The sequence below is a fragment of the Aphelocoma coerulescens genome, chromosome 6, assembly GCF_041296385.1.
Source record: "Aphelocoma coerulescens isolate FSJ_1873_10779 chromosome 6, UR_Acoe_1.0, whole genome shotgun sequence".
In the NCBI taxonomy this organism is placed as follows: Eukaryota; Metazoa; Chordata; class Aves; order Passeriformes; family Corvidae; genus Aphelocoma; species Aphelocoma coerulescens.
Window position 1 is genome coordinate 18,450,542 of NC_091020.1, and position 27,492 is coordinate 18,478,033.

General features: G+C 43.0%; 1 protein-coding gene across 1 annotated transcript; it reads left to right on the forward strand.

The window, feature by feature from the left end:
• Window positions 1-2,803: 2,803 nt before the first annotated feature.
• Window positions 2,804-22,688, forward strand: ZNF488 (zinc finger protein 488). The gene is made up of 4 exons (XM_069020413.1): window positions 2,804-2,848; window positions 14,253-14,475; window positions 19,193-19,421; window positions 21,375-22,688. The coding sequence occupies exons 2-4, from the start codon at window positions 14,260-14,262 to the stop codon at window positions 22,538-22,540; spliced, it is 1,611 nt and encodes a 536-aa protein (XP_068876514.1). The 5' UTR covers window positions 2,804-2,848; window positions 14,253-14,259; the 3' UTR covers window positions 22,541-22,688.
• The last annotated feature ends 4,804 nt before the right edge of the window (window positions 22,689-27,492 follow it).

Sequence of the window (27,492 nt, forward strand, 5' to 3'; positions counted from 1 at the left end):
GCCGAGCCGTAACGCTCCAGCCGGGAGCCGCTTCTACGTGCCAGCAGCAAAAAGTGACATCTCCTGCCCCCGACAAAGGTGGTACCCGCGGGGGGCACGGCCCACCCGGGCGGGCTCGGCCCGCTGCCCTGCGGCGGGACGCGGGAAGGGCCGCGCCGTGGGACGCGTGCGTTGTTTGCCCCCGGCGCACGCCAGCGGTGCCCTGGGCCCTGCCCGCTCCGCCCTGAGTGCGCGGCTCTGCTGGGAATGCCGGGATGCTCCTCGCAGCCGGCGGGCCCTTTCCCTCTGCGCCCGGCGGGACACGCGTGCACGCGGCGCGCCCGCCCCTCCGCGCAAAGCCCCTTCCCCGTCGGACCCCGGCCCCCTCCAGCAGCCGTGGCGTGCTCTGTGCGGTGTAGGCTGCCGCCCGCAAGTCTGACATACAGTTTGCACTTCGGGGAAAGCATCTCGATTTCAGTTGCCTGTTTCTGTGCTGGACCGAGTTCAGACACATCCAACCGCGGCGGCGGTCGGGGACTTATCAAGGAAAGATTAGAGGGTCCACCGGTTTTCAGCCGCTTGCCTGGTTTAACTATGCACAGCTAAAAGCTGAATGCACTGCTTGAGCTCACCACTTGAAAGGTTTTTGAGCACTGGCCAGTTGAGACCCAGCGATTACTTAGATCATGGAGAAATAGAAGAAACCCACATCCTCCCTGGCGACATTCACAAAAAATGAGCAAGCGGCTGCTGAGCAGCAGGAATCCTCCGCTTCCTCCCGCGCCGCCGGGCTTCGGCCTCGCCGGTGCCCACTAGTGTCCGCAGCCCGCGTGGTCCCCGGGAGCCCTCGCCACCCCCTGCCCGAGGCAGCTGTCCTTCTCCTTTCAAAACGAAGTAAAAATGCTGATAGCGTCAGATTCTCTCGGTGCCTCGTGATTATCACACTGTATCGTAAAATAACGCGGCAGACTTCAAGGGAGTCTCCAAAGCAAAGTAAGGCACTGACCAGAAAAAAACCCACTATTTCCCGATAATGTGCACTGCCCTTCTCTGATCTCTAACATATCCTCTGATTCTGCAAAGAGAGATGGCCGAGCGGCTCATCTGCCTCCTCCAAAGGGCCCTGCGAGGGGGGCACATTTTAAGGCTAGGTGAGCGTATGCAAAAGCAAGGACTCGGCTGGCTTCTGCCACGTTCAGTGCTGGGCAGAAACACCCTGGGGAATGTGGGGCTGCGTCCTTCTAGCGCCCTTTCCCTGCTCCTCCAGCCCCTGCGGCGGGGGCCAGGCGCGGCGGGGGCTTGCGGGCCGCCTCCGGAGAGTCGCCTCCCGGGACCGCAGCCTCCTGTTTTAAACCAAACAGGTTTTCCCGATCGGCCTGAGCCGCTCTTGTGGCTGTCACACACCGGGCAGGCCTGTCAGGTCCCAAGCTGGAGAGAGGTTTGTGTGGGGTCAGCGCTTCTGCCCACAGGAGGGCAGCGGGCAGGCAGCGCGGGCCGGGCCGGTGACCCGGGCGCCCGGGCTCGGGTCTTGCTCGAAGGAAAATCAGAGCAAACACCAGCAGAGCTGACCTAAAGGTGCGGATCTTACCCTCCCTGGAGCACAGGTTACCTCAGCGCACTGTCTCACAGTGGTTGAAGCTCCGTAAGACAGGTGACCACGTCTAATTGTCCCTTCTTACGCCGTCTGCTGCTATTTGCATAAAGGCTGCAAAAAACATAAACTCTTGAATGAAGAGTTTATGAAGTGCAGTGGGAATTGTCCATCCCAGTTTCCTGACACCTGCATCCCAAATCGGCAAGTGTTTCCCAAGTAATATTAGGAGATGCCACCGGCACACCCGTTCCCGGGCGGGCGGTGGGATGCAGAGCTTCCAGGGCGTCTGGGCAGCTATCAAATCCCCGAACGTTGTTCGTTCGGCCCGAGCTGAATTTTAAAAGAGAAAAGAAACTTTTGAGTTCATCCTCTGTAATCCCTGTATCACAGAACACAGCGAGAATGGTTCACTCTCATTATTGGTATAAGATTACTCTTTAATTGCAGCGAAAATCCATCCTTTCAAAAGTATTAAAGGCTTGACGTTTCTTTTCCTGATACAAGCCCTTATTCAGATTACATGGACACTAATCAAATAACCCGGGTTATTTCATTTGTCAACATGTTCATAAAAATTTTCTACCAGGCGTTAAAGGCATTTATATGGAGCGACATCTTTCAAAAGCAATGTCGCTAGTCCAAATTTAGGGTATATTTGATTATGACAAGATGTTTGATGGTTTTATTTTACATACCAGCTGTGCCACAAATCGTTTCATACCTCAAAGTCCTAATTTTTATCCTGCGACTATTTTCTATGAAGCAGTACTTTTCATTTTAAGCGGCTCTTGTCAATACCTGCAGCTCCTAGAGGAGCCTTCTATTCAAAGGTGTTGTCAGATGATCTAAAGGACAAGTGGGAAGGCGACTTTGGAGACTGTTTTGTTTTGTTTATTTCGGAATGCGTGTGTGCGGCTTTTTCCCCCCCGAACTTTAAAAGAAACTCCTCGGTTCATGGTACGGTTACAAGGGGGAATCCCGTCCACCTTCTGACGCCCCCGCGCTGCGGTCCGCAGCCGCTGCGGAACGGCTTCTGCCTCGGCGAGGGCTCCGGGCCCCCGCGGGCGGGGTGGCAGCGGGTCCCGGGGGAGGGGGACGCCTGGCTGGCGGCGGGGGTCGGGGGCCGGAGCTGCGGTAGGCGTTTCCCGGGGTCTGCTCTGGGCGGGGAGCCGCGGCGGGGGAGGAGGGTGCCGGCGTGCTGGGGCGGCGCGGCGGCGGGGGGCTGCGGCGCAGCTCTTGGGGGGCCGGGCGGCCCCGGCGGTGGGGTGAGGTGAGGTAAGGTGAGGGCTCCGCGGGCACTTGTCCGTAGCGGGATCCTGGGAGAGGGAAGGGGCGCGGCGGGGCCCCCAGCGCCGCAGATCCCCCGTCCGCGGGGAGCGCAGCGGGAGCCCAGGTGAGCGGGGCCGGGACAGAGCGGCCGGGCGGGGGTCTCGGGGCGGCCCCTGCCCCTGCAGAGCGCGGCGAGGCGGCAGCAGCGCCGTCCGTCCCGGCCGCCCGGGCTGCGCTCCCGGAGCCGCGGAGCGCTGCGCTGCCGGGCCGGGGCCTGCGCGGAGGTCCCCGAGCCGCCCGGGCGCTGCCGCACGGCCGGGAGCTGCCGGGACCGGGGCCGGGCTGCCCCGGGGCCGGGAATGGCCGGGGAGCAGCTGAGAGCACTGAAGCGTCCCTTGCTGACTTGTGCCTAACCCTGGCCTTGCCACCGCCCGCTTCAGTGCGGCAGCGAGGGGCCCCGAGCAGAGCGCCCCGAGGGCGGGTGCCGAGCCAGGGCTGCCGGGGGCGATGCCGAGGCGGAGGGAGAGGCGGGTCCCTCTCGGCAGCCCCCCGGCAGCAGCCCTTCTCCTCCCTCCCGGCTCCTCTTCTCTCGCCGAGAACTCTCGAGCATCAGTTGTTCTTTTTATTGGTTACAGCTCTCCTCATCCTTCCAACTTCGACAGGTGATCAGAGCATCGTGGCTGTTTTAGGTACCTACTTAGGGTCTAACTGCTTTTAAGAAATTGATGAACTTTGTTTGGAATAGCTCACATTGTTATTCTCTGTTTGTGTGTATTCCTTATATCATGGATATCCATGTAGTAGAAATTTCTTACATAAGTTAGGAGCTGTTATTGCCATCAGTTTAAAATGTCACATTGATCTTTGAATGTGCAAATCTTTACGTGAAAAGATTTCCGTGGGAATTCAGTCCACTGAAAATGTTTGAAGCATTTTAATGACTTTGTTCTGAGATCTGACAGCTGCTAGTTGAAAGAAATGTCAATAGAAACTTGATGGAAGATAAGATATTTAAATAGTTTTGTATTTTTAGTAGAGTTGCTTTTAAATGAGAAGCAGTTGCACTCACGCATGAAATCCGGAATTTAATAATACATTATGTCTCAGGAGTTTTCCCTTATTTTGGCTTTAAAAATGCAAAATGTAGCACTTGACAGCTTTTGTTACCATTTCTTAAGTATAACTGGTACTAGAGAGAGGAATAGAGGAATTTCTTTGGGCAATAGGGTGATTAAATTTATGTCTTTTAATGTATAAAACTACACCAAAGCATAAGCTGTTCTTTGAGAATGCAATTTTTTTTTTTTTTTTTGTATTTAAGCTATACTGTTTTTCCAGTATTTCAAAGCAAAGTAGAGCTGCATTATGGAACTCTATAGAGATATAATTTTATAGAAAAAACAGTTTTGTAGCCATAGAAATACTAATGTAAAGTCAAAGTATTAGATGCTGTTAGCTGAACATAATATAACTAGATGAGAAAGTACAAAAATAAATTATGTGTAAGAATTACAGATTGTACCCAAGATCTTACAAAAGAAATTACTTGGCTAAATCCTAGTATTTACAGATGGATATTTCTTTGTCTGTAATGCTGTGATTCTGTTAATAAAATTTTCACGCAGTGCAGTCTTATCTTACCTGCAGTTGCTATTGACAAGCACCAAGTCAAAGAACAAAATATTTTGTTGGAAACAAATTACTTTAGGTAAGACCTCTTTTAATTTACAAAATCACTTTCAATTAAAAGGTTTCTTGGCTTCATTGTAGTGTAAAATAACTTACTTATGTCGCTTCCCACAATTTCACCTTGCATAGTGTCCTTCAGCTCTGTCACTTGCTCTTATTGGAGCTGACATCATGTAGTAAGTTTAGCACTAATGTAAATAAGATTAATGTAAGTTAATGCCACTTAGTACTGTTGAAGAAATCTCCAGCATCAGCCATGTGAAAGTAACTGATCCTTGTTTAAAAACGTTTCATTTTAAATACAAATGATGAACATGCGAAATCACAAAAAAATAAACAGGTGTATGTATGGCTGTATGTATAGTTGTGAATGCATGTATGGAGATATATGCTTTTCTGTCTTTATGTATATGCTTTTCTGTCAGAAAGAAACATTTGAGCAGATATTACTGTTTTTTTAAAGCTGTCAAAATCTATAGCAGGACTCTGAAATAGGAGCATACCTTAATATATCTTTAATTTTAACCAGATAATGTAATTTTTTTAAATTTCTGAAAAAGACTAATCAATGTGAATTGTATGAAGAGAGAAGACAAATATTTGTGACTGTTTTCACAAGTTACATGTTTTGTTTCTGTCTGTTTGTGCTTGGTTCAGTCTGTGCTTGATTCACACTGCTTGTGCTTGGGTTGTGTTTTTGGTTTGCTGCTGTTTCTCCATTTTCTGTGGTTGCATACAGGGAACGGTGGTTTTGTGTGCATGGATGCCTGGGTGAAGGAGCAAATGCACAGATCTATGTGAGAACAAATGTGCTAGCACAAATTGCTGTGGTCAGGGCTGCTGTTTATGTGAATCAAGGATTTTGCTGAAAGTAGGTACACACATCTGCGTGACAAGTAACTTTCTTACACAGTGTGACAGATGAATAGTTGCCTTCTTTATTCCCTCTGTCATGGAATAACATTTTCTTTCTGTTCTTTTCTGCATGTCCCCTGTAAAATTCAAACTTCCTGTGGTGTTTTGGGGCATTATGTCAATTGCTGAAGGGTGAACAATGCCAGAGCAGCAGGTGCAGAAACCAGACCAAGTCTCTGAGGTGACCACCAGCACAATGTAGGCCTGGAATATGAAATACTTTGAGCTCTGAACTGAAATGTATCCATACAGTGTATGGCATGTACAGCTGTATAAGCAGCTGAAATTACTTATCGTAACATTTACAGTCTGATAATCCTCAACCCTGGCTGAAGAATTAAAACATGCTCCCTTTATCCTACAGAAGCCCAGTTTTTTCCTTTATCCCACAGAAACCCTGTTTTTTAGGTCTTAGGCCTTGAAACCACAAGAGTGAAGTGGTGGATAAGCATACTGCTTCATAAAATAGAACATCTGTAAGCCAGTGAAGAGTCAGCCCTTCACACAAAAATAAAGTCTTTGAAAGGCAGTAGACTACAGAGCTGTAGTCATCCCTTCTTCATCCACAGGTGGATTGTCTGATTTATGGAAGACTTGTACAACCCAGTACCATCCAACAGGGTCCATTAGATTAGATGCAATGCCAGACAGAAGCATTCATTCTGTCCTTGGGACCAACCCAGCTGGAAAGGAATATTGACATTTTATGCATCATGAAGCCAAATTCCTGGACACAGTCTATTTGAACCGCTGGGATTGCAGAAAATAAATGTATTTCATCCTTTCCAATGGATGCAGCATGGTATTACTGTTGCTCATTGTCCAGTTGGAAATATCAAGAGTTCTCCCAGTGCCTGCGTTGCATTTCTTGTATTTGAGCACTGGAAGGGATGGAACAGAGACCTCAGTGGCCCTGTTGTTCGTGTTGTGCCAGACTGAAAACCTCCAGCTAAATCAAGGAAGGCTTCATGTGCAACTGTGCAGATACTGTTGCATCATGCATGCCAACAAGAGAGTATTAACCAGGCTTTCCAGCTGTGTGGGATAGCCCATTCCTTTCCTACCTACCACATTTTTTGCCATGGAAGAGAGTGGAGGTAGAAATAGGGGTTCAATGTGGAAATTCTGAAAACCATAGGGAAGTTTGGTGCTGAGCTGCCATTTGAGAGCCAGTAGGGTGAGAGTACGTGGCTCTGCTGGGACTTCTTCAAATCTCAGGTTTTTTCTCATCAAACTGGATGTGATGCTCAGTCTCAGGCCTTTTGTTCCTGGACATCAGGTGAAGACTGGAAATTGCATCCTTGTGGTGGTCTTGAAGACGTGACTTAATCTTCACCTGCTTTGGAGAGGGAGGTCTGCGTGTCCGTGTGGCAGCTACCATGCATCAGGAGAGAGGCCACTTCAACTTTCTCTAGTCTCAGAGAAAATAAGAAGAAACCTGAAAGCTTTTCTTTTAATTTCCACTTCCAAATGGTTCCTGTATGTCACAAGACTTGTTTAAAGCAAATGTGGAGCTTGAGGTATTTATTCATTTCCAAGCAGGGATTTTAGCTCTGTCTTCTTCATTATTCTCACTGAAGTTTGAGAGATTGTTCATAATAAAAAGATTTGGCAGTTTCATGATTCACTAGGCTGGGTATCCAGCCAAGATATAATGATGGTTCATCAAAAGCTGTCAGCTTACATTGCATGTACTGGGGATTTCAGATGATGGAAGACAATCTGAAGACCACAGAGCCTTAAAATAGTAAGAATTGGAGAACTGCTCCCTGAAGATGTCATGATGATACAATAAAAAAGTGGTGAGCACCCCATAAGCTTGGAGGTCTCTAATTCACAATAAAGCCTCTGTAAGGGCCCAGTTTCTGAAAGCTCAGAGCAGACACCATGCTCCTCACCCCAAGCTGCCTCCTGATCATTCCAGAGGATGCTAGACAGTGAGTTTCCTTTCTTCTACTCACTATTTTTAGGGACTTGTCAGGTCAGAGCTGTGCAGCTGCTGTACAGAAAAGTATGATGGAAGCTGGGGAAGCCTGGAATGCCAAGGGAAGACCATTTGCATCCACCAGGCTAGTTCAGTCCCAGTTTTACTCCACTCTTTAGATTCAGTTCATCTCTGCAGCCAGCAAATTCCTCCTTGATGCATAGTTGTATTTCCTTCTGCTTCTTCCCAGATGCCTAGTTCAAGTAAGCAAGTCAGGCAAGCATGACTGAATCATGCCAGGAGAACCAGGGGATATGTCAGATGAGCAGTACCTCAAAGAGCTATGAGGAATTGAGAAGAGAGGTACTCAAAATATGCCCCAGCTGTAGCCCTGCAAAGTAGCTGTAGCAAAAAAAAAGTAAAAAATTCCAGTCTCCCCAGGTTTATTGTCATTCTCTCATTTATTTTATCAGTGCTGATTGGGCTGTTCTTAATGCATGGATGGGACGTGGCTCTCTGGCAGGAAGGAGACCTCTTTGGATGAGCTGCCCTCTTGCTTCTCTGCAGAATCACTGCTGGGATCCAAATTTGTGACCAGTAAAAATGAGAAGATGAAAGAGCATAGTCAAAGCTCAGAAATTCAGGGTGTATTGTCTTACGCCCATCTCAAAGATGGACAGGTTGCTAAATTTGAGACTCAGAAATGAGTGACATATGAGTAGTTTCTCTTAAAACCCAAAGAAATTCTTTCCTTTCCAAGGTAACCCAAGACCTTTGCATACTCTGCTAGGCGTATAATGTCTGTCTGAGGGGTAGCAAACCCCCAGATGGCTTTGTTCATCCCAGACACGCTGTGAATGGCAGCACATAGCTATATCTCCAAGTGGTTTTGTACAGTTTTCTTCATGTGTGCAGGATTTTCAGCAGTTAAGGTGCAAAGAAACCCCTTCATGCTCAAAAAGACCTGACCTGCACCCAAGCTGAGCACATAAGCTCTCTTGCAGTAGCAGTAAGCTAAAAGAAATTACTTGTTTAGACTTCATGCTGTTAAAGGACTTCTCAGCTTGTAATTGAATTTAGGAAATGGGTTCTAGTTTTGGGATTTATTTCGTGGGTTCTGGAATTACTTATTTTTTAAAACAAGAATTGTCCTTTTTTTTTAATTTCCTACCAGTTTCCTTCTGTTTTAGTTTTGATTTTTCTCCTTTGCAGTTTGCAACTTAAATAAAGGGACAAGAAAAACTGGCACAGAAGCAAACCAATTGTATAAAACCCAAGAGTAGATTTTCTCACTTTTCTATCTTGTATTCCCTTGAAATTTCCTTCATGTGTTAAGAATCCTCAGTTCCTTATAACAATAGAAAATAATAAATGCTGCAGACAGAACCACTCTGTCTGCATCAGCTCAATTCCTTTATTATCTGTAGTTTATTGTGCATGACACTGCACGTCTGATCGTGGATTCCTCAGACCGAAAGACCTGCTATTGAAATCAAAGGCAGTTTTGGCAGCGGCCACAGGACTGCACTGGCACAAAGTCACAGGTTATATGCTTCAGGGAAAATGCCATCACACTTTGGAGCAGAAAGGAGTAAGTTAAAAGGTGAAGGAAATGATAGCTCCAGTATTTAATATTTCTGGGTTGCTTTTTTTTTCCTTTCAGTTTGGTTGACATGGGAAATGCAGAGCTATATTGTTTACATTAACTCCTGCTCTGAAGAAAGTCTGGAGTAGATATAAAAATGGTTGGAAAGACTGTGGGATGATGCTTTCCAGGATCAAATACTTTCAATTATTTTTATGAGTAACTTCTGTGCCTTTTTTTTCCAACTAAGGTAATTTCTTTGAAAGTGATATAACTATATGCAAATTAATCTACAGTTATAATGGAAGTAAAGGTGAAATAGAAGAAGCTATTGACATTTAAAAAAAATCAAATTAACTTTAGAGGAACAGTTTTTATTATCTGCTTCTGCTTTTGATTGTGAAGAGCTGAACTAGTTAAATAAGTTCTGGCTGAAAACATTCCCCTCTTGCAAATGGGATTAATTTGTTTCCTTCACACTCGCATGGTTGATCATAGTATTAAGCAGGGCTACCAGTGCCTTTATGGCCACTAAGAAGCTCCAAATGGTGCCACAGTTCAGTGTGGTTACTGTGGCAAGGAGAATTGGGTCAAGTCCTCTGAAAATGGGATGCAGGGGAGTCCTTCCTCATATTGGTCTTTCTTCATTTGGGAATTTCCAGACATTTCTTAGAAGAGCTTGCAGTGACATCTGAAGGCCATGCAGTAGGAAATCAGGGATCTGAAACTTCCTTTCTTCTCCTCTCTGGAAACATGTTTTTCTCATGAGATGCAGGAGCGATGTAAACATTTTTCAGGAAGGCAGAAGTTGTAAGCCTCATTAGTTAATGGGATGCTATACAAATGCTAGGAAATGGGGAGAGACTGGGAGAAGGCCATCTGCAGAGTTCCAGCTTGGAAGAACACTCAGGAAACCACAAGTTAACTAGCAATTTGTGTGCTGCTCTGGAGGCAAGCAGGCCGGGAGCATTTGCTGTGAGCACCATCTATTTCATGCGCTTTTTAATGGAACATCCACAATTGCATAATCCATAGGGAGTTGCCTGCCCATAGGTCCTTGTTCTTTGACAGATCTGTCACACTTCTCAGAGATCAAGATGCAAAATCCATCACTCAGGGACATGGTATATGTGTATCAGATACTCTCTGGGGGATGAAGAGTCTATTAAATAGCAAGTCCCTAAACTCATCCATATGAAGAATTCACATCTGTGACAGATAGAATATGGAGACTACCCATCATCTAACAGGTGATCTGAGTCTAATGTGCTACTAAAGCACTATAAATATTCATTTTATTTCAGCCTCTCGGAGATGTCTGTGGGCGATCCCAGAGGGATAGGAACTGCTTATGCAGAACCTGAGTGAGAATAGAAAGATCATGTTGTATGAGGGGGATCATGTCTCTGAGAAGCAAGGGCACTTCCAGCATTGGCAGTTTGAGGCAAGCATATCATTGCCTGCATGATACAGAGCTGAAGATATGACCTTCACAATGAAGCTTATGGTAGACTTCTGAGAGTGACTGGAGTCTTATGTGCAACAGCTAGGGAATCTGTGAGAAATGAAGGCACAGCAGATTTACTGCTCCTTAAAGGAGGTAGCAAAAATGTGGAAATCAATGGCATTAAGACAAGAGTAATCAGTTGGGGGAAGTCATGGGGAATTCTCTGTTATGAGAATTTTCTCTCTTCACTCACAGGGAAGAATGTGAGCAATTCACCTACTTCAGCCTGTCAAATTAAAATGCCAGGCATTCTAGTATACCTTCTCCATTTCTCATTATGACTCCATTTGTAGGTTCTTAGTGAATTTCTTTTGACTTTGAAGACTGTTGGCAAAAATGTGAGATTTGCATTGAAACCAGATTTTATAATTAGATGAGAGCTCAGGTACTGGATTCATGGTTTGGTGTAGAATTCTCATTCAGGCTCAAGTGTGAAGTTTCTGAAAACTTAAAGGAAGTTTTATCAAAAAAACTCTTAAGCATCATGGCTCTGGCTGAAGTTTTGGCTTTAGATTATAACCAGATGAAAAACATGTAGAGGTGCAAGCTTACATCCAAATTGAGGGGTATTTCAGATTTATATTCTGGCCTACATGCCCATGTTCTTTTTTTTTTTTTTTCTAGCTCATTTTCACTGTCTGTTTTGAGTGCTGTGGGTGGTGCTGCTGTATTTCAGCAGTTCTGAGATCTCTGGTGGTGGTTTCAAGGTATGAGTTTGCGTGGACTGTTACACAGCCACCTTCTGCACTGGGAGGTGCCACAGTGTGGTCACACTCCTGCTGACCCTGTCTGAGAATCCAGCAGATGCCCTCTGGCAGCAGTTGGACCTGACCTTGCACACAGCCATTCCTCAGCTGTCTCTGGGTTTGCCATGGGTTGAGGCAGGACTGAGAAAAGCAGAGGTGGCTAGGGCCCTGGGCAACATCATGCCCATACTTTGTTGAGACTTACTTCTGTGAAGTGTCAGTGAGTATTTGACTGGACTTACTGGGGGAAGAGCACTACGTGGATTTAGGCTTGGGATACTGCTAAACTTCCCTGAGCTTTGCTGAAAAGGCACCTCTGTGTGCATTCTCCAGACACCACTATCCTCAAAGTAAAATCTGTGTTAGTAAACTTTCTTTAGCAGTGCCACACAGCCTGATAAATTTCTTGAACAGCAACAGCCATTGAAAAGTCACTTTGAAAAGTAATTTTAATAAGTCTGCAACGTAAAAATGAATTACCTAGGTTGTCTGTAGGTACCCTCTTTCATGCTACAGCTGCTGGGTTGCAGCATATAATCCAATCCAGCCATAATATTACAGTGATGCCTTTGTAGATACCTCCTCTTCACCTCTGACTCCTGTTGTCCATGGTACTTTTACCTCCCTTCAGCTCATCTGTTTAATTTCCTTTGCTCCACCAGAGAGCTGAGAAAGTAAATCAGTTTAATTTTTTTCTCTCAAGTCATGTCTCAAGCTTCAATCTTTACTTTTGAGGAAGTCAGTATTTCAGCTCTCCGTGGTAAGGGTGGCAGGTACCAGAGAACCCTCTATCATTCCTCACCTGTGCAGGAGGCAGGACTTGTTCCAGTACTGCCCTGGATGAATCTGCACTTTGGAATGGAGACCCCAGAGCATGGGCATGTTGGAAAACTCACAGGATGCAGCACATCCCTTTGCAGAGATAGCAGTTCGTTTTGAAAACAGTACAGTCATGTTTGCTTGTTGTCTACCCTCAGCTGATGAACTTGGCTCAGTAACGGAAGCTGAAATCTTGTGGATGCAGAGGGAAGAGCTTTCTCATGCTATTTGGAGACTGTAGAAAAAGATTCACACTTTTTCTTCTAATGATGTTGCAGAGTATCCCCGCTCTCCACTCTAAGTACCAGCAGCACATCTTCAGCCAACACTGTAAAAAGCCAACACTGTAGATTTAAATTACTCTTCCTACCTGACATAACCCTGACCAGACCCTATCAAACCCAGTACCTGTGGAGGCACCTAACCTCCTGTTTGAGCAGAGGGTGGCAGGGAGAATGACCCTCTCCTGAGAGAAAGGATTCCTGCCTGACAGGGTGCTCAGAGGCTGCAGCGATTCAACACACCGACAGCACCAGGGGCTGGGGGATGTCCTGCTTCACTTTGTCGTGGGACACTGTGTTATGCTGAGATGTGACACTAGATGGTGCATTTGCCAAATGATTGGGAAAGAGGGCTCTTCCCAGTGTCCAAACCTTTTGGCGCAAGGCTGATGGTAACTGTCCCATCTGCTGTGTAATCACAGTGCATCCTTTTCACAACTTTTCACAAAAGTGACCCTTCTGTGCAAGAGTTGAGTTCTGTGCTTCCACAGCTGCCAGGGTGGCATTTTGAGACTTTGGCACTTACGCATGTAGGTTTGGGGGATTTTTTGTCTGATCACAGATTAAGTTAACAAGTCACTTAGAAACAAGCAAACTTTTTTGTCATGCTGAGTTTTAGGGATGCTTGAGGTTGGATAGAGGAGGTATATTATCCCACTCTTTGCCTTGTTTGTGTGGTTTAGGCCTTCATCCCTCCGATGATTACTACATACTGCATGTATGACCATGTATTTTAATATTTTCAGGGTAGGGTCTTAGACCTTGCCTACAAGGAATGAATTATACTGAATTAATTACACTGATTTAGAAATTAATTTAGTTAAATCAGTACAACTCTCCTGAGCACTTTATACCACTTCAATTTAAGTCATGAGTCAGTGAGTAACAAATCAATTCTGTTGGCAGAGAGTGAGAAAGATTAGACTAGATCTTCAGACCTTCTATCTCAGTATTTATTAGGCTAAGGCCTCTTCAGGGCTTGTTGCTGTTCTCTTTAATTTTCTCTGCCTAATGGACCTGATCCAGCTCTTGATGGCGTAAATGAGGGGTTTTCCATGACCTCCAGCTGGGAGCTGGAGATGGCTATATCTTTATTAGAAACCTAGAGAGGCTTAGAATGACAAATAACTCATGCCTGTCTCCTCACTGCATACTGAGTTCTCAGATTGTGGCTCATATTGCAGAAGTTGCCACTGCAATGACAAATATATTATTCTACATTCAGAGCAGAAAAATTCATCCTCTAAAGACGGCAATCTCTACTAACATTGTGCTAGGAGTATCACTATGCAAAGAGTCATAATCTGATTTGATCTTCTCAACAACAGCTGATAACATATATTTAAGGCGGGCTGAAAATAATTCTTTTCAGGAATTGCCTCAAATATTGTGCATTCTGGTTGGATGGACTCAGGACAGATTATTCCTGGTTTTGTGGCAGCTTAACCAGAATCTAGACTGATGTTGCACTTAAGTGAAAAAAGCACAGCTTTTTCAAAATGCGTTTCAAAAAGTGTTGCTTTTTTTTATTGCTGTTCTCTTTCTCTACCTTTGTTCACACTTCTACAAACTACTACTTGTAAGAAGGATATCTGAGAATATGTTTAACAAGAATATGCTGAGTTCTACTCACTGCAAATTTTGCTTATTGTTCCCAAAGCTTTCTACTCCTGTCTGTAGAGAGCAGCAGTTGAACTCTTGGACTGTCTGCCTTTTCCCGGAAGAGTAATTCACTTGTTTACAAACCTAAGATTTTGATTTAGTGCAAAGTAATCTTTCTCTTTCTGAACTGGATGTTAATAAAGCTGTAAACTCTGTAACAAGAATGTTCTGGCATACTCTTACAATTCACCTACAGCTCCTGGAAGTCTTTGTATTTCAAGTAGAGATGCCACCTTCCACTTCTATCTCTATGCCAAGTGTGATTTCTTGTGTTTTTTACAGGTTTATAATGGAACTTACATCTTTGCCTAAATTCCTTTGGACAAGTGACAACAAGCTTCTGCATCACCATTTTCCAGACATACTGGCTACTGTTCATACCACACAAGACATCCCTGAAGAAGTTGTTTTTGGACCATGCATGCTCCAGAACACCCTGCTGGACACTGTGGCTTTCATTGCTCTCAAGTGTTCCGATAGACGGACCATCCACTATGTATTTAAGGTATGAGATAACAATGTTTAATGTTACACCTATCAAAAAGAGTTACACCATCCCTGAGAAGGTAACTTTGCAACAGGTAAGTTCTTGTTTCGTTCAGCACAAGTAACAGCTCCTTCAAAGAGAAGTAGCCAGTGCCTTTCTAATTTATGAGCTGCAGACTGGAAGGACCCAAGGAGAATTGTTTCCTTTGCAGGAAAAATACAAAGTCCCACTTCTATGCTGATGATTGATGACCTGCTTCAGATCTGATGTGGAATAGAAGGGAAGAGGGACAAATAGTTTAGTAACAGCTAGCTCAGGTTTTGTCAGGACAAAGGAGGTTTACCTGGAGGTGTGACAGCCCTGTGAGAACAGAGGGGGAACACTGTGGCATTGCACTGATTCGTGCAGGTGGTACATTCATAGCATGTATTTACAGATCTGGGCAACTGCTAACCCAGTGTGCTCAGTTATCTTTTAAAGTGAAACCATGATGGCAGTCAGGCAACTAGTCCACACAATCTTTGGGCAGCCACAAGTTAACTGCTATTAGGGCATGGACCTCCTCAAGTTACCTTAGATAGGTATGTCTGTGTTACAGCTACACTTTTCAATCACTGTTCAACCCCAGGATTGTGGGGGAGTGTTAACTCTCCGGCTCTAATTCCCCAAATTTTTTTGTTCCGTAGCCACTGTTTATCATGCTGACCTCTTACCCTGGATTTCTGGGTCTTGGAGTGCTTTTCAGTCACCACTGGTCTAGATGAAGACAGAGAGGTGCTTTACAGTGTGAGGAAAGCAAGTTTCCCACATTCTATGGCATGGATGGATCTGGGAGAGGTCCAGGTTTGCCTAAGATTTCTGTGCTCCGGAGGAGAGAAATCCCAGGGCATATGTGTAATATGGTGTAGTGGTTTGGTTCAAAATATCCATTACTTACTTATTTTGCTTCTGTGAGGTAAGAATTAGGAGAAAACAAAGCAGGCACAAAACTTAAAAGAATATAAAGAAGTTTATTACAAACCTAAAAGAAAGAAAGGTCAGACTACACCTTCAGAACACTTCTCTTCCCCCCACCTTTCTCCCTTCTCCAACTGACAATGTAAAAAGACAACCCTTGAGATTTTTTCAGTCAGTTTACCACCTCTATAATAATCTTTTTTTCAGTTCACTTAGGGAGAGGAGTCTCTCTTGCTCATGCTGTGGAGACATCTCCACAAGAAACAGTTCTGTCATAGCTTCAGTGTCACAGCGAGCCAGCCGCCCGGCTTGGTTCTCTGCTCACATGTGAAAGTCCCTTCCCTTGACTTACAGCTTTCCCCACAACTGCTTTTGAGGGTTCAATCTTGAGCTAATGGGGTACCATTTTAAGGTTGAGCTGTTCAGAAACAAACGTTCTCTTCACCCATCTCTGGAAGCATCTTCATCTCCAGGAACAGAGGTCTTCTTCTTCCCTGGGAGCAAGGGTCTTCATCACTTTCATCTCTCTCTGTTCAAGCTTCTCATGAAATCACAGCTACTTCAACATTTGCTTGTTTCAGCACAGGTACTTTTTGCTCACAATTGCAGTTTGAATGCTCCACCCCCACCCCCCACCCCCCGGCTTTCATGAAATTACAAGGGGTACTCTGATGTATCACAGTCCATCACCACCATAGCTTTACAACAGAATTTCAGCTTCCGTGACTGATGGAGCTCTCTTTAACTAAAAACCCAAACTATGCTAAACCACGACAATTGTTGGGAGATAACCTGTTCTACACTTGTTTTAAACAAATTAAGAAAGAGAAGAAGAGGCTTTAAGGTTTATATGACTGATTTGAGTCTCTGGCACAAGTTTGCTTTCTTGGACAGTGTCGTTAGTACTCCAGGAGACCGACATACTCTTTGGAGAGAGACCTGTCCTGAAATGAGGCTTTATTTTTGGAATATTTCTGTATTTCTCCTGAGAGTTTTGAATTACTGTAGAGATAGCCTCAAAGGTTTTCTACATTGGAAGAGCCCTCTAGAGGGATGGCTTTAGTGTTTTTCTACACTTGAGCTAAGTAATTGCTATGCAGCAATGAAATTGGATGCCTGAGTTGGCTCAGATCTCTGTCTTTTGGCAGTAAATACATGAAATTCTGTGCAAGTAGCTGTTTCAGATGCAATCGGTAGTCCCATATCCTGTTAACTACTCATAATTAAAAGTAAACCTTCCAGAAATCAGGAACTACCATTAAGCTTCTAACTCTGTGTAGTAATTAATTAAAAATGCAATAATGATATTATGTTGTAATCATGGCACTGAAGTGCAAAACAAGAAATGGGTTTTACTATGCTGGCTATAGTACAAACAGAATACACACAGGAATAGTTTAGCAAGGTGGATTCATTGCAACTGAGGTTTCTGTTCATCACAGCTCATCAGCACTCCTGCAAGACTTTGGGGAATATTATTTCTAACAAGGGTTTCATCATCTTGGGCTTTTTTGTTTAGACTAAAGGGGGACTCTGTCATTTTTTTTTTTTCTCATTTTCTTGGAGACCTTAAATTGAGCTCCTGGGCCCAATTTGTACACTTGGGCCAAGAAGAACCCTTGGCAGCCATTGGCACAGGTACTTTCCAGCTGAGCTCCTCTGCCCCTTACAGCTTCTTGGGAGTTTCAAGAAAGAGCCTTATTTTCTCTCTTCTCCTCCAGCATCCCCCAAGGGAGCCACGTGGCTTCCATAGCCCAGCTGTGACAGATGTTGGGCTGTGAAGCCCTTACCTCATATATGGGTGCAAAGGATCCATCTGCGGGATTGACATCTCCAGGAGAGGGTGGATTTTCTGGGTTTATAGTGTCTCTAAACACATGAAAAAACTAGAGCTGGTTCATGCTGCTAGTTGGCAGCACCTAGATCTTATCTTACATCTGGTACTCCTGCTCACCTACTTTAAGCTCACTGAGCTCTTTCCCTGGAGTCCTGGTTCCTGGCAGAGCTGTGCTCCGTTTGACTTTGCTTAGGGCACTGAGTGGCTGCTCAGTATTTCTGAAACACAGCAAGTAAAATATGACAGCCTCTGTCATAGCTGTTAGTTACAGCCACTGTGTGTGGGTGGCTGTTCTTGTGTCGCTGTCAGACACTTGTATTTCTCAATCATTGTTAATTACCATGGCATTTAGAGAGAACCAGTTACAGGGCATGCTAATTTCTTTTCTCTCTTGCACTAATTAACTTCTATGCTAATGGTCTCTTAATGTTTCATTCTTGTATCCAAGCTACTAATGTGATCAAACTTTCCATGGTAGGTAATAGTCAGTTAAAACCAGAGAAATAATTAGCCAAAATATTGTTTCTGGTACCAAACACCAATGAATGGCTGCCCTGCAATTAGTGGAAAACAAAGAGCTATACATTGCTTGGGGTGAAATTTAGATCATACTTGTCATTAGACATTTCTCATTTTCAAACTTCTTCCTTTCTAAACAATGACTTAGTGCTTCAAAAATTAGTTGAGGCTTTTTATGAGTATAAATGTTGCCCTTGATGGCCCTGTGTTTCAGCCTTCAAGCTATGAAAATCTTCCCCATCTTTCAAATATTGCAGAGGACACAGATCTGCTGTGGTAAACACCAAGGAAAAACCTATGAAGAAATAAATCATTCCCTATTCAGTATAAGAAAGTAACTAAGATTGGAGTCACACACTGAACGAGAAAGACAAAGCCAAATGTTTTATACTTGTATTATTTCATGGTCAACCTGAATAAATGACTCAGAAGTCCTGGGGAGTAAAAATTATATGTGATTTAGGACAATGCTGTAATGTACACACGGAATGGAAATTTAATTTGAGCAATAGATTTAATATTATTTTTTTAACTTCTTAGTGCCTGAGAAATGTCTTTTAACTCAATTTTTTTTTGGTATTTCTGAACGCACACAAATCAACACCTTGCAACTCTCAGAAATTATTTAACAAAAAATATTGATCTGATGAGGTTTATCTGTTTAGATACCTTAAAATGAATTTAATTAATCTAGTGAAGGTAAAAAAAGGAATACATAATTTTATTTCTGAAAAAGGAAAGAGATCATATAAGTGCTTCTTAGTTGTATATATTAAAATCTGTATTTTATGTAATCTAGCCAAACAGATATGCAAATATCTACTTGGGATATGGAATCAAATACCATGAATAACCTCCTGATACATATCCTCTTACATCAGTGAAAAACTCCACATGCAACTGTCCTGAGTGTATGTTCATTCCCATTTTCACACTGCACTGGTCCAGGGGTCTGCACATCTCTCACCCCCCAAGTGACAGCACTCACACATCTCCTGACTCATATCCCATTTTCCCACGGGATTGAGACCCCTTCTTAGAGAGGATCACACCTCCTGTACCTCTGTGATCCACACCTGACACAGTCCCATGGGATGGTCTGCAAAGGACAGGGCTAGAGACTGACCAACATACCAGCCTGGCATTGCCATGGGAGGTTAGACATGAGCATTGGTGTTTCTTCCTCCCTCCCATGCAGCTGTATTCCCAGAGCTCTCAGCCCTCACACCAGGGCAGCCTTCTCCCTATGATGCCTTTGGATTTGGTGACACTGGCAGATGTATTGGGCTCACAGCTTTGTCATATGTGCTCAGTGTGAGGCAGAAAACAGGCTTTGCTCTTGGATTGGATGAAAATCTTGATGAAAATCTTGCTTTGGGCCTCAAGACCTGTAACTTGCCTTCTTTGTGTCCTGTCTCACAGGTAGATGTTACATCTGTGCACAGTCCCACAGGACTACCTTGGATGAGACTTGTACAAGCAGCTGCCAACAGCAAGGAGCAGAACTTGGAAGCTTACTTAGAAAACAGTCAGTTATACTATCGCTCCACCAGGAAAATCAATAAAAATGAGGAACTGCTTGTCTGGTATGATGAGGAGCTTTCCAGCCTCTTGGGTTTCAATGAAATAAAAGCTCAGAGTCCCCAAAATGGTAAGTACCAAATTGCTGGCTGCAGGGGTCACTGAGGACAGAAGTGAGTCCTCATCTTCCTTAGTATGTGGTTGTCTTGTAATACAAAACCTGTCTAAATCCTTAGCTGGTCAGCTAAGAGAAAAGACCTTTTGCTTTGGGGTTTGAGCTGGAGGCACAGAGTAAGAAGCAATTTGCTGTTCTTAATGCCATTCTCATTGCTACTTCCTAGCAGAGGATGGTGCACTAGGGATTCATGCTGAAATTTTTGAGCTATGCAATGGAAATCTACGCATTTGGATAACTCGGAATCCTAAAAGTCTAAAGTATCAGCTGGAAATAGGCCTTTTTTAGCTCATTGAGAAATCAGGCATAGGCTAGTGTTCAGCTTTAATCTTGTAAATGAGCAGGGCTTTAAAAATACATAACAAACCTAACAGCACTGCATACAGCATAGTCTGCCTGTTTAGTGTGGGGCACAGTGGAAATGAGGAAAAGGGCAAGCTTTCATTTCTGAGATGTTGCTGGAAATTCATTGCTCCAAAAGAAATTGACCTGGAAGTTGTTACAAAACTAAAAATCCAGGTTACAGAGACACCAAGCAAGTCAGTCAGGTCCATGCCAAGTCTGACTCTAGCCGTCATTTGCTCCAAACTTCATCTAGTTAGACTGGAACAGAGCCATTTCTACATTCCCCTTAGTTGATTCAAACAAAGCTTGTATAGATTGGTTGGTAAAGGTATAGGTTGGTAAAGATATGAGTTAGCAAATTTACATGGTAATGTGCTTGTCTGTAAATTAGTATTAAATTAATACAGACACATTCATAGAAGGAACTGACTAAATAATTCCAGCTGGTTTCAGTGCATTCTGTGAGTTTCTGTGTAGACACACACTGCCAGGCCTTTGGATTTACCAGGAAAGGGTGTTGCTTGCACAAGAGACACTATATCTAGACTCAAGACTGTAATCTCACAGGTATAATGTTCCACCCATTTCAGCAGCCTTCTTTTCTTATAAAAAGTTCAGCTTCTGTAGTTTGTAAAGTGATCTAAACTGTGCTGAGTCCCAAATTAGGAATTTTTAGTTCTACCCAACCAATTTATGAACTTTCCTATATATCCCAGGCCTCAGGTGCTGTCTGGCATCACTTGGCATTTTAAAACTGCTGTGTTGTGAAATAATATAGCATGGATATAGTTTACAAAGGTTAAGATGTACCATATCTGTGTTGATTGCTGAATTTGGTATCTGTTCATGGGCAATCAATCATCCCAATGAACCAGAGGTGCAGTAGGTCTGAAGGCCAAAAGGAAAGAGTGTTCCTTATTCCTCCTGCCCATCACTGGCATTGTTTCACTTTGAACATCATTTTCTGTGCTGCAGACATCTGTGCCTTAAGGCATATAACAGCTTGCCAAATGAGCATGAGTAAGGGCTTCAGGCATTAAGGTCAGATGATTTTTGAACAGTATTAAACTTCCAGAGTATCCTAAAAATAGAGGCTCGTGTCAAAATCTTTGAATCCTGGTCTAAAACTCATTATTGCTTGGATATATAGCATTTAACATTCATCCTGAATTAAAGCCAGTGACTTAGTTAAGAAATGTAGACCCAAATCTGGGTTTAGACTTCAAATCATTATAAAGTCTAAATGGTTTTATCTAGATCATGGTGTCCTGGCCATTTTATGTACTTTTATGTAATATAATTACATTTTATGTAATAAAATCTAGACTGGAGAGTCTAAATGAAATAATTTCTGGCAGTAGCATGGAAGCATGGAAGCAAATAAGAGTGAACCATTTTGCATAGCAGGAAGGGACCTGATTCTGCACTTGAATTAGTTTTACCGTGTGTAACCTTGTGTGACACAAGAGCTGTTTCTGGTTTTTTGTGTCAATGACAGGATCAGGATCTGCCTCCATCCATGATTCCACCTTTGCAAAACTCATCACTTGTCTGTTTCTGCAGAGTTGAGATGCCAAGAATGCGACCGAGTCTTTAAATGTGAGCATTCCTATCTGTCCCATGTCCGCTTCCTCTGTGTCCCAGAGAAGAGCGCTCTGCTGTGGAGAAACTTCCAGAATCCTAAAACTGAAAAGAGCAACCTAGCTGAGCAGACCACGAATTTCCACAGTCTGGCAAGGGACCTGGAAGTCAAAATGGCAGCTTGTAAAGATGATGCACATGGTCTTATTGGAGAAAGGAGAGCAAAATCTGAAGAGGCTGAGAACAACAGGAGCAGGAAAACAGTGTTGTTGGAGAAAACCAATAATTTGACTGAGGAACGTAACTGTGGGGGCAAGGAGGAGGTTGTGGGAGAGCATGCATTGGCTGGTTCTTTCTGGAAGCTTAGTTCAGGGAGGCAGTCAGCTAGGAAGGATGCTTTGGAACAGAAGCAGAGCGCTTTCACTGAGGTCAGGAGGATGAAAGAGAAGCTGAGGAATGAGAGACTGCAGGAGCCAGAACAGGAGGATGGCACAGTCCCACTTGGTAAAGAGCAGGTATCAAAGGAGGTGTTGCTAAACTCCTCTGGTAGTGCATTCTCCTTTGTTTGGCCCACCAGAGCTCGAGGAGAACAGAAGAGTGCTTTCAGCAAACCCAATAAGTGTGTAATAGAAAGAGCTGCAGTAAATTCTTCTCATCCCATGAGTGAGTCAGCAAAGAGCCTGGGGGAGCTGTCTGGCTTCATTGCCACCACAGACATCATGTGCTGCAGCACTCTTCTCAATTCCAAGTTCTTTGTCAGTGATTTGTGTAATGCTCAGATGCTGCAGACAAGCATCACTCAGAGCAATGTTTTCCCATATACCTCAGAACCGTGGCCCAAGCAAGCAGGAGGACAGCTACAAAACACAACCACCACTTCCTCCTCCTCCTCCTCTTCCTTGACTCTTCTTCCCCCCACCTTCACATCTTTTGGAGTGGCTGCCCAGAACTGGTGTGCCAAATGCAACCTGTCCTTTCGCATGACATCTGATTTAGTCTTCCACATGCGGTCACATCACAAAAAAGAATACTCCTCAACTGAATCTCAGTGCAAGAGGAGACGGGAGGAGAAGCTGACGTGTCCCATTTGCCATGAGTACTTCCGAGAACGCCATCATTTATCCCGGCACATGACTTCTCATAATTAGAGTGCACACAGATGTCACCAAGGGACTGGGCAGGTTGGATCAAGAAGGGAATGATAGTTCACTTATATCCATTTCTTTCTGAGTTTACATTAATTTCTTTCAGGAAATCACTGTTTACAATAATTTATAATAGATGATTTGGGAAAAAAATATAAGATGTTTACAAGAGTCTGAGTTTTAACTTTTGAAAACTCAACCTAGCCCTTGTCAACCTATTTTTGAGGAAATAAAATAGTGAAATGAATCCACATGCAGTGTTAATTTGCAGAGTAGGGAACAAAATTATAGTTATGCAAACAGAGTTTTCTTTGCTTATATTTGATTTGCTGGTGTCTGTGCAGTACAATGTAAATACAGAAATAACAACCACCTCATTGAATGAGGAACATTTAAGCACTAAAAAAATCAGAGATTTTATGCTAAAAGAAAATAAGTTACTATTTTTAGCAGCATTGGTGGACTCTTACTCCTTTATGCTAGCTGAATCAGCTCTTTTACCAAATTTTTGAGTTAAAAGCTGACATCTTACCATCTCCTTGGCTTTGAAAGGGACCTGAATTTAAGAGTGTTTGAAATTTATGATTGTCAACAACTGACCAGCAGACTGCCAAAGAGGATGGGACTTGTAAAGCAGAATATTCAAATTCTGTTCTAGGCTCTGCTGCTTTTGAAGTATCTTTTACACAGTGAAATCCACCTGGGTCTGTATCAAAATGTGACCTGTTGTCAACCTTATTGTGTAGACAGGAAGCAAATATTCTAACATCTGTGTGACTTCAGTAGGCATACAGATCTGATGGGAGTAGAGTTTAGCCTGTGGTTTTCAGGTTTTGGATATACCAAAGGAAGCAGTTAGGGTATCTGAGTTACAATTAGCTACTGATAGATAGAATCTGCACACGAATTCTGGATGATAGGCTCTGTTCTGATAACTGCTAGAAGAGGAATGGCCTTCACAAAATTATACCTGAATTGCACTGCATTACACCAGCCTGTCTATCCTCTGGTTCCTACAGGGGCCAATTACAACTTTTTAAAAAAGAAAGTGGCATATTCTTTCTCTTGTCTGTCCATGAGACATTTTTCTCATCTATTTCATTTTGAGCTCTGCTGAGTCTCAGCAGCAGATAAATTTATACTGCTCTGGATGGTAGGAAACACTGTCTATTGGTACTGGAGCCCAACTAATTAGCCTTTCATTACTTTTAAAATCTGTTTAGGGGCTAGATTTTGATGCTTTATGACAATGTGTTCTTCAAGCAGTCATTTGTCCTGCTCTTGTATAGGATTTTTTCAGGTTGTCTGATGTTTTTGTGGCCCATCTATGAACCTCACCTGCCTCATCAAAGGCTATTACTCCCCTTCAGACAGAGAATGATCAGAAACCATTCATTTCCCAGCTGAGAGTGAAGGACATTTCAATATATTCTCTGTGTTCCACCATACTGATGGTACACTCCACTGGTTTTTGTATACTGGACAGAATTTTGAGTTATTTTGACAACGCCTAGCTTGATAATGAAAGTATCAGCAAGTAAACACATCTGAACAATAAAAGAGAGACTGACAGTCTTAGGCTGTCAGTTGAAACCAACATATTACACTCATTTTCATCTCTTGGGAGATTTCTATAAGTCAGGAGATTGTGTTCTTCCCAGTATATTGCTGTTGAACATTAATACATGGCTGTTCCCTATTAATAGAAATCACTGGCCGTGAACCCCAGCTTTATTTTTGAAACATAAAGTGATAAAACTGTTACATTGTGTCTTTGAGTTCAGAAGACAGTTCTGGTTGGATTGTAACACAGCTTTCCAAGGTCAGTGGCGGAAGCTCTTTCACTCGAGTCATTAAAAACAAAAATGAACAAAGACTTTGAAACATGGAGCACAGGGAACAACCTTGCATTGAGTAGGGGATGATGTGGTTTCCTTGTAATCTTTCCATCTCTATTTTGTGTCCAATAACATTTACTATGTAAGGAATATATTTATGGCAAAGTTTAATGGGCCAAATTTCACTCCACCTGGGTGCCAGCCAGTTTACTGTGAAGTCAGTGTCCATAAAGCATAATGAAGGACTCTGTGGTGTAACTGCATTCATATGTGGTCAGGGTTATATTTCCTATTAGCAGTTTAGGCCAGATTGTGATCTCATTTATTCCAGTGCAAATCCAAAATAATTCCATGTTGCTACTCCTGATTTACATTAAGGACTTTAAGATCAGCCTGGCCAAGTATAAATAAGAGTAAAGATTTTTTGGTACCATTACTGCAAAATGTTCTCTTCTGTACTTACTGAAAGATGCCATGTTTTCTTAACAGTTTTATGATTAGAAACCTAGCTTCAGATTTCTTCTGGAAAAAGACAGGACCAGCTGTATAATGCTTCCCAGTATTATTTTGGCACATCCTTTCAGCATTACCCTGCTCCAAATGCCTATTTTTCCAGTGTACTACACCTGGTATATAATTTAGATTGGAATGAAGCAGCGCCAAATCTTACTGGTTACATGGTTTCAATGATTTTGTGTGGGGCAAAGTATAGAAAATCAACCACTGAAAAACAGATGCTAAGTCTCAAAACCTCTTCAAATGGTGTGTTAGACCTACCTCCTTAGAGTTCTCACCGGTAATCAAACTTCTTCGCCTTGCCAATGGTATGAGGCTAAGCAAGCAGCAAGGTTACAGGGAGAGATAGCCTCCCTTTATGTCATGGAGTTGCTTTCTTTGGGAAAAAAGGTAAGAACTCTTACCCAGTTTCCTTGTGGGCCTATCTCAGCCACAGCAATTCATGTACTGTGATGCTGAGCAATGTAGGAATGCCTTCTGTGCATAGAAAGGCAAGAGGACCAGTTATGAAAAGTGGCAGAGCTGATTCAAAATGCAAAAATGAGGGGAGGTTTTTAATAAGCTTTATTTCTGGTACTTTCCTCACCTCCTCCAGCTCAGAGGCAGTGCATTTTGGTCCTGGTATGTAAAGATTGAAGATTTCCCCCTTGTTGCAGGCAGTTTGGGCAATACTGCCCTTCTTTTTTTGGTAGGTGGCCATCAGTATAAAGATTACATTAACAATTTGCTTCTTATTCTGAGGTAAAGGGTTTTGTGAACTAAGACTTATTTAGACACACAGCAAACCATTTACACACACAGCCAAACAGTATGACATCTTGTTGCCTGCTGCATCTGTGCTGGTATCAGTGCAAAACCACGCAGATGCCAACAGAACCAGAACTTGGTTCCCTATGTGTAAAACCAGCTCTTGTGTAAAGCTCCTTGTGCAGGCACAGTGAAAGTCTTTTATGTGTCTTAAGTTTAACTGAGTGTCTCATCTAAACTGGGTTACATAAACCAGGGGGCTTATCCAAAATTTTTGCAGATTTTATTTCTTTAAATGAAAATATTCGTATTAAAGCTGAGTGAACCAAATATTGAACAGGCAGAAGGAAGCCTAACGAGACAAAGAAAAACAAACTTCCTGTAATTGAGTCATGCTGGAAGCTTATTTCCCCTTATGTCTAGAAGTCTGAAAATTTAAATTGGTGCAGGTGAAATCCTGCTGGAAGGAAAGCACTCCTTAAGGCAGGGGGTTTGTGAAGAAATGGACTGCATTCTGTACCAGTGAAATACTGTAATTTTACAGCAGGGATCTCTGTCTTTTCTACAAGTAGAAATGCTAGGGAGGGCACGGAAATGATTTTGTTTTTAAAACAGGAGGAGAAAATTTGTAGTGAGCTGACTGGTTCTTTTCCTGTCTTTGCTAGCAACTAACTGTTCAGTTTGATCAAACAACAGTTTCTCATGATGTGTTTCTGGATCAGTGAAAAAGGACACAACACAATGCTGTCAAGCTTAGCTGTGCAGGCTGTGTTTCTGTAATGGATAATAAGTTTATCAATAGGAAATGCCAGATTAGGCTATTTGTAGACTCACTGATCATTGATACCTGAACTTTTTCTGATGAAGATGTGTTTCTCCATCGAAATGACACTCAGATGTGCTTTTGAGAAATATATATTTACTTTTTTTTTATGAGGTAATTTTTCACTAATCTAGGCAGCCTGTACACTTCCTTGGATCTACAGAGCACAGTTTGGAAATCACTGGACTAAGGCAGCACAAAAGAAATAAAAGCCGGCTGTCATTTCTTGGTTAGTTGTATGAATGCTAGGAGAAAGATGATACTGCTAGGTGGTCTGATACAACAACTCCTTTCTTCCTGCCTTTAAAAGAAGCATGATTAGGATTAAAATTCAGGAAGTTATTCTAGGTGGGATGATAAGGAAATTGTGCTATAAACTGTAGAATGTCCATGTCAGCTCTGGAACCAGATGAGAGAAAGGTGGCAGTTTCATTGTATTTCCTGTTTTGTTGTGGAAGGGCATTTCTCAAATTGCTTGTCCCTCCCTAAAAACCTTCTGTTTAACTTTCTCATTTAAACCACAAACCATGGATTTTCCTTAGCTAATTTTTGTTTGGGCTTTTGTGATATTCAGACCTTTCAATGCAGTGTAATTTTGTACACAATTACTGTCTGTAGTTTTGTGAGGTCTAAACTCATTGAGATGGGCATAACTATGACAGAGCAGTTTGTGAAGACAGAAAAAATTGCTTTTAACACACTGGCCTTTGTTAAGCCTGGCAGTTTCCATATTAATTACCCAGTACTATGAAATAGCAAATAATATTTTGCCAAGTAATAAAATTTCTCAAGGTTGCACAATAGTTTTCCAATGAAATCAATCACTGTAGTAAATTAACAGCACTATTGATTTTAAATGGTCTCACCTGCAATTGTGTCTTCATTGTTTTTCCAACTGGATTCCAATTTCTAGACATCTTTATTATATATATGTATTTCCCATATTACTATGGGAAGAATTTATTTGCTATTTGTGCCCATATGGTGTAGCTTTTTTGTCCTTGAATGGATGGCTAAATTTTCTAAATTTT

Bases quoted from the DNA above. Each gene is read 5' to 3' on its own strand.
- ZNF488 (XM_069020413.1), top strand. From the start codon at position 14,260: ATGGAACTTACATCTTTGCCTAAATTCCTTTGGACAAGTGACAACAAG. The intron at 14,476-19,192 runs GTATGAGATAAC...CCTGTCTCACAG, and splicing joins CCATCCACTATGTATTTAAG to GTAGATGTTACATCTGTGCA. The intron at 19,422-21,374 runs GTAAGTACCAAA...CTGTTTCTGCAG, and splicing joins AGCTCAGAGTCCCCAAAATG to AGTTGAGATGCCAAGAATGC.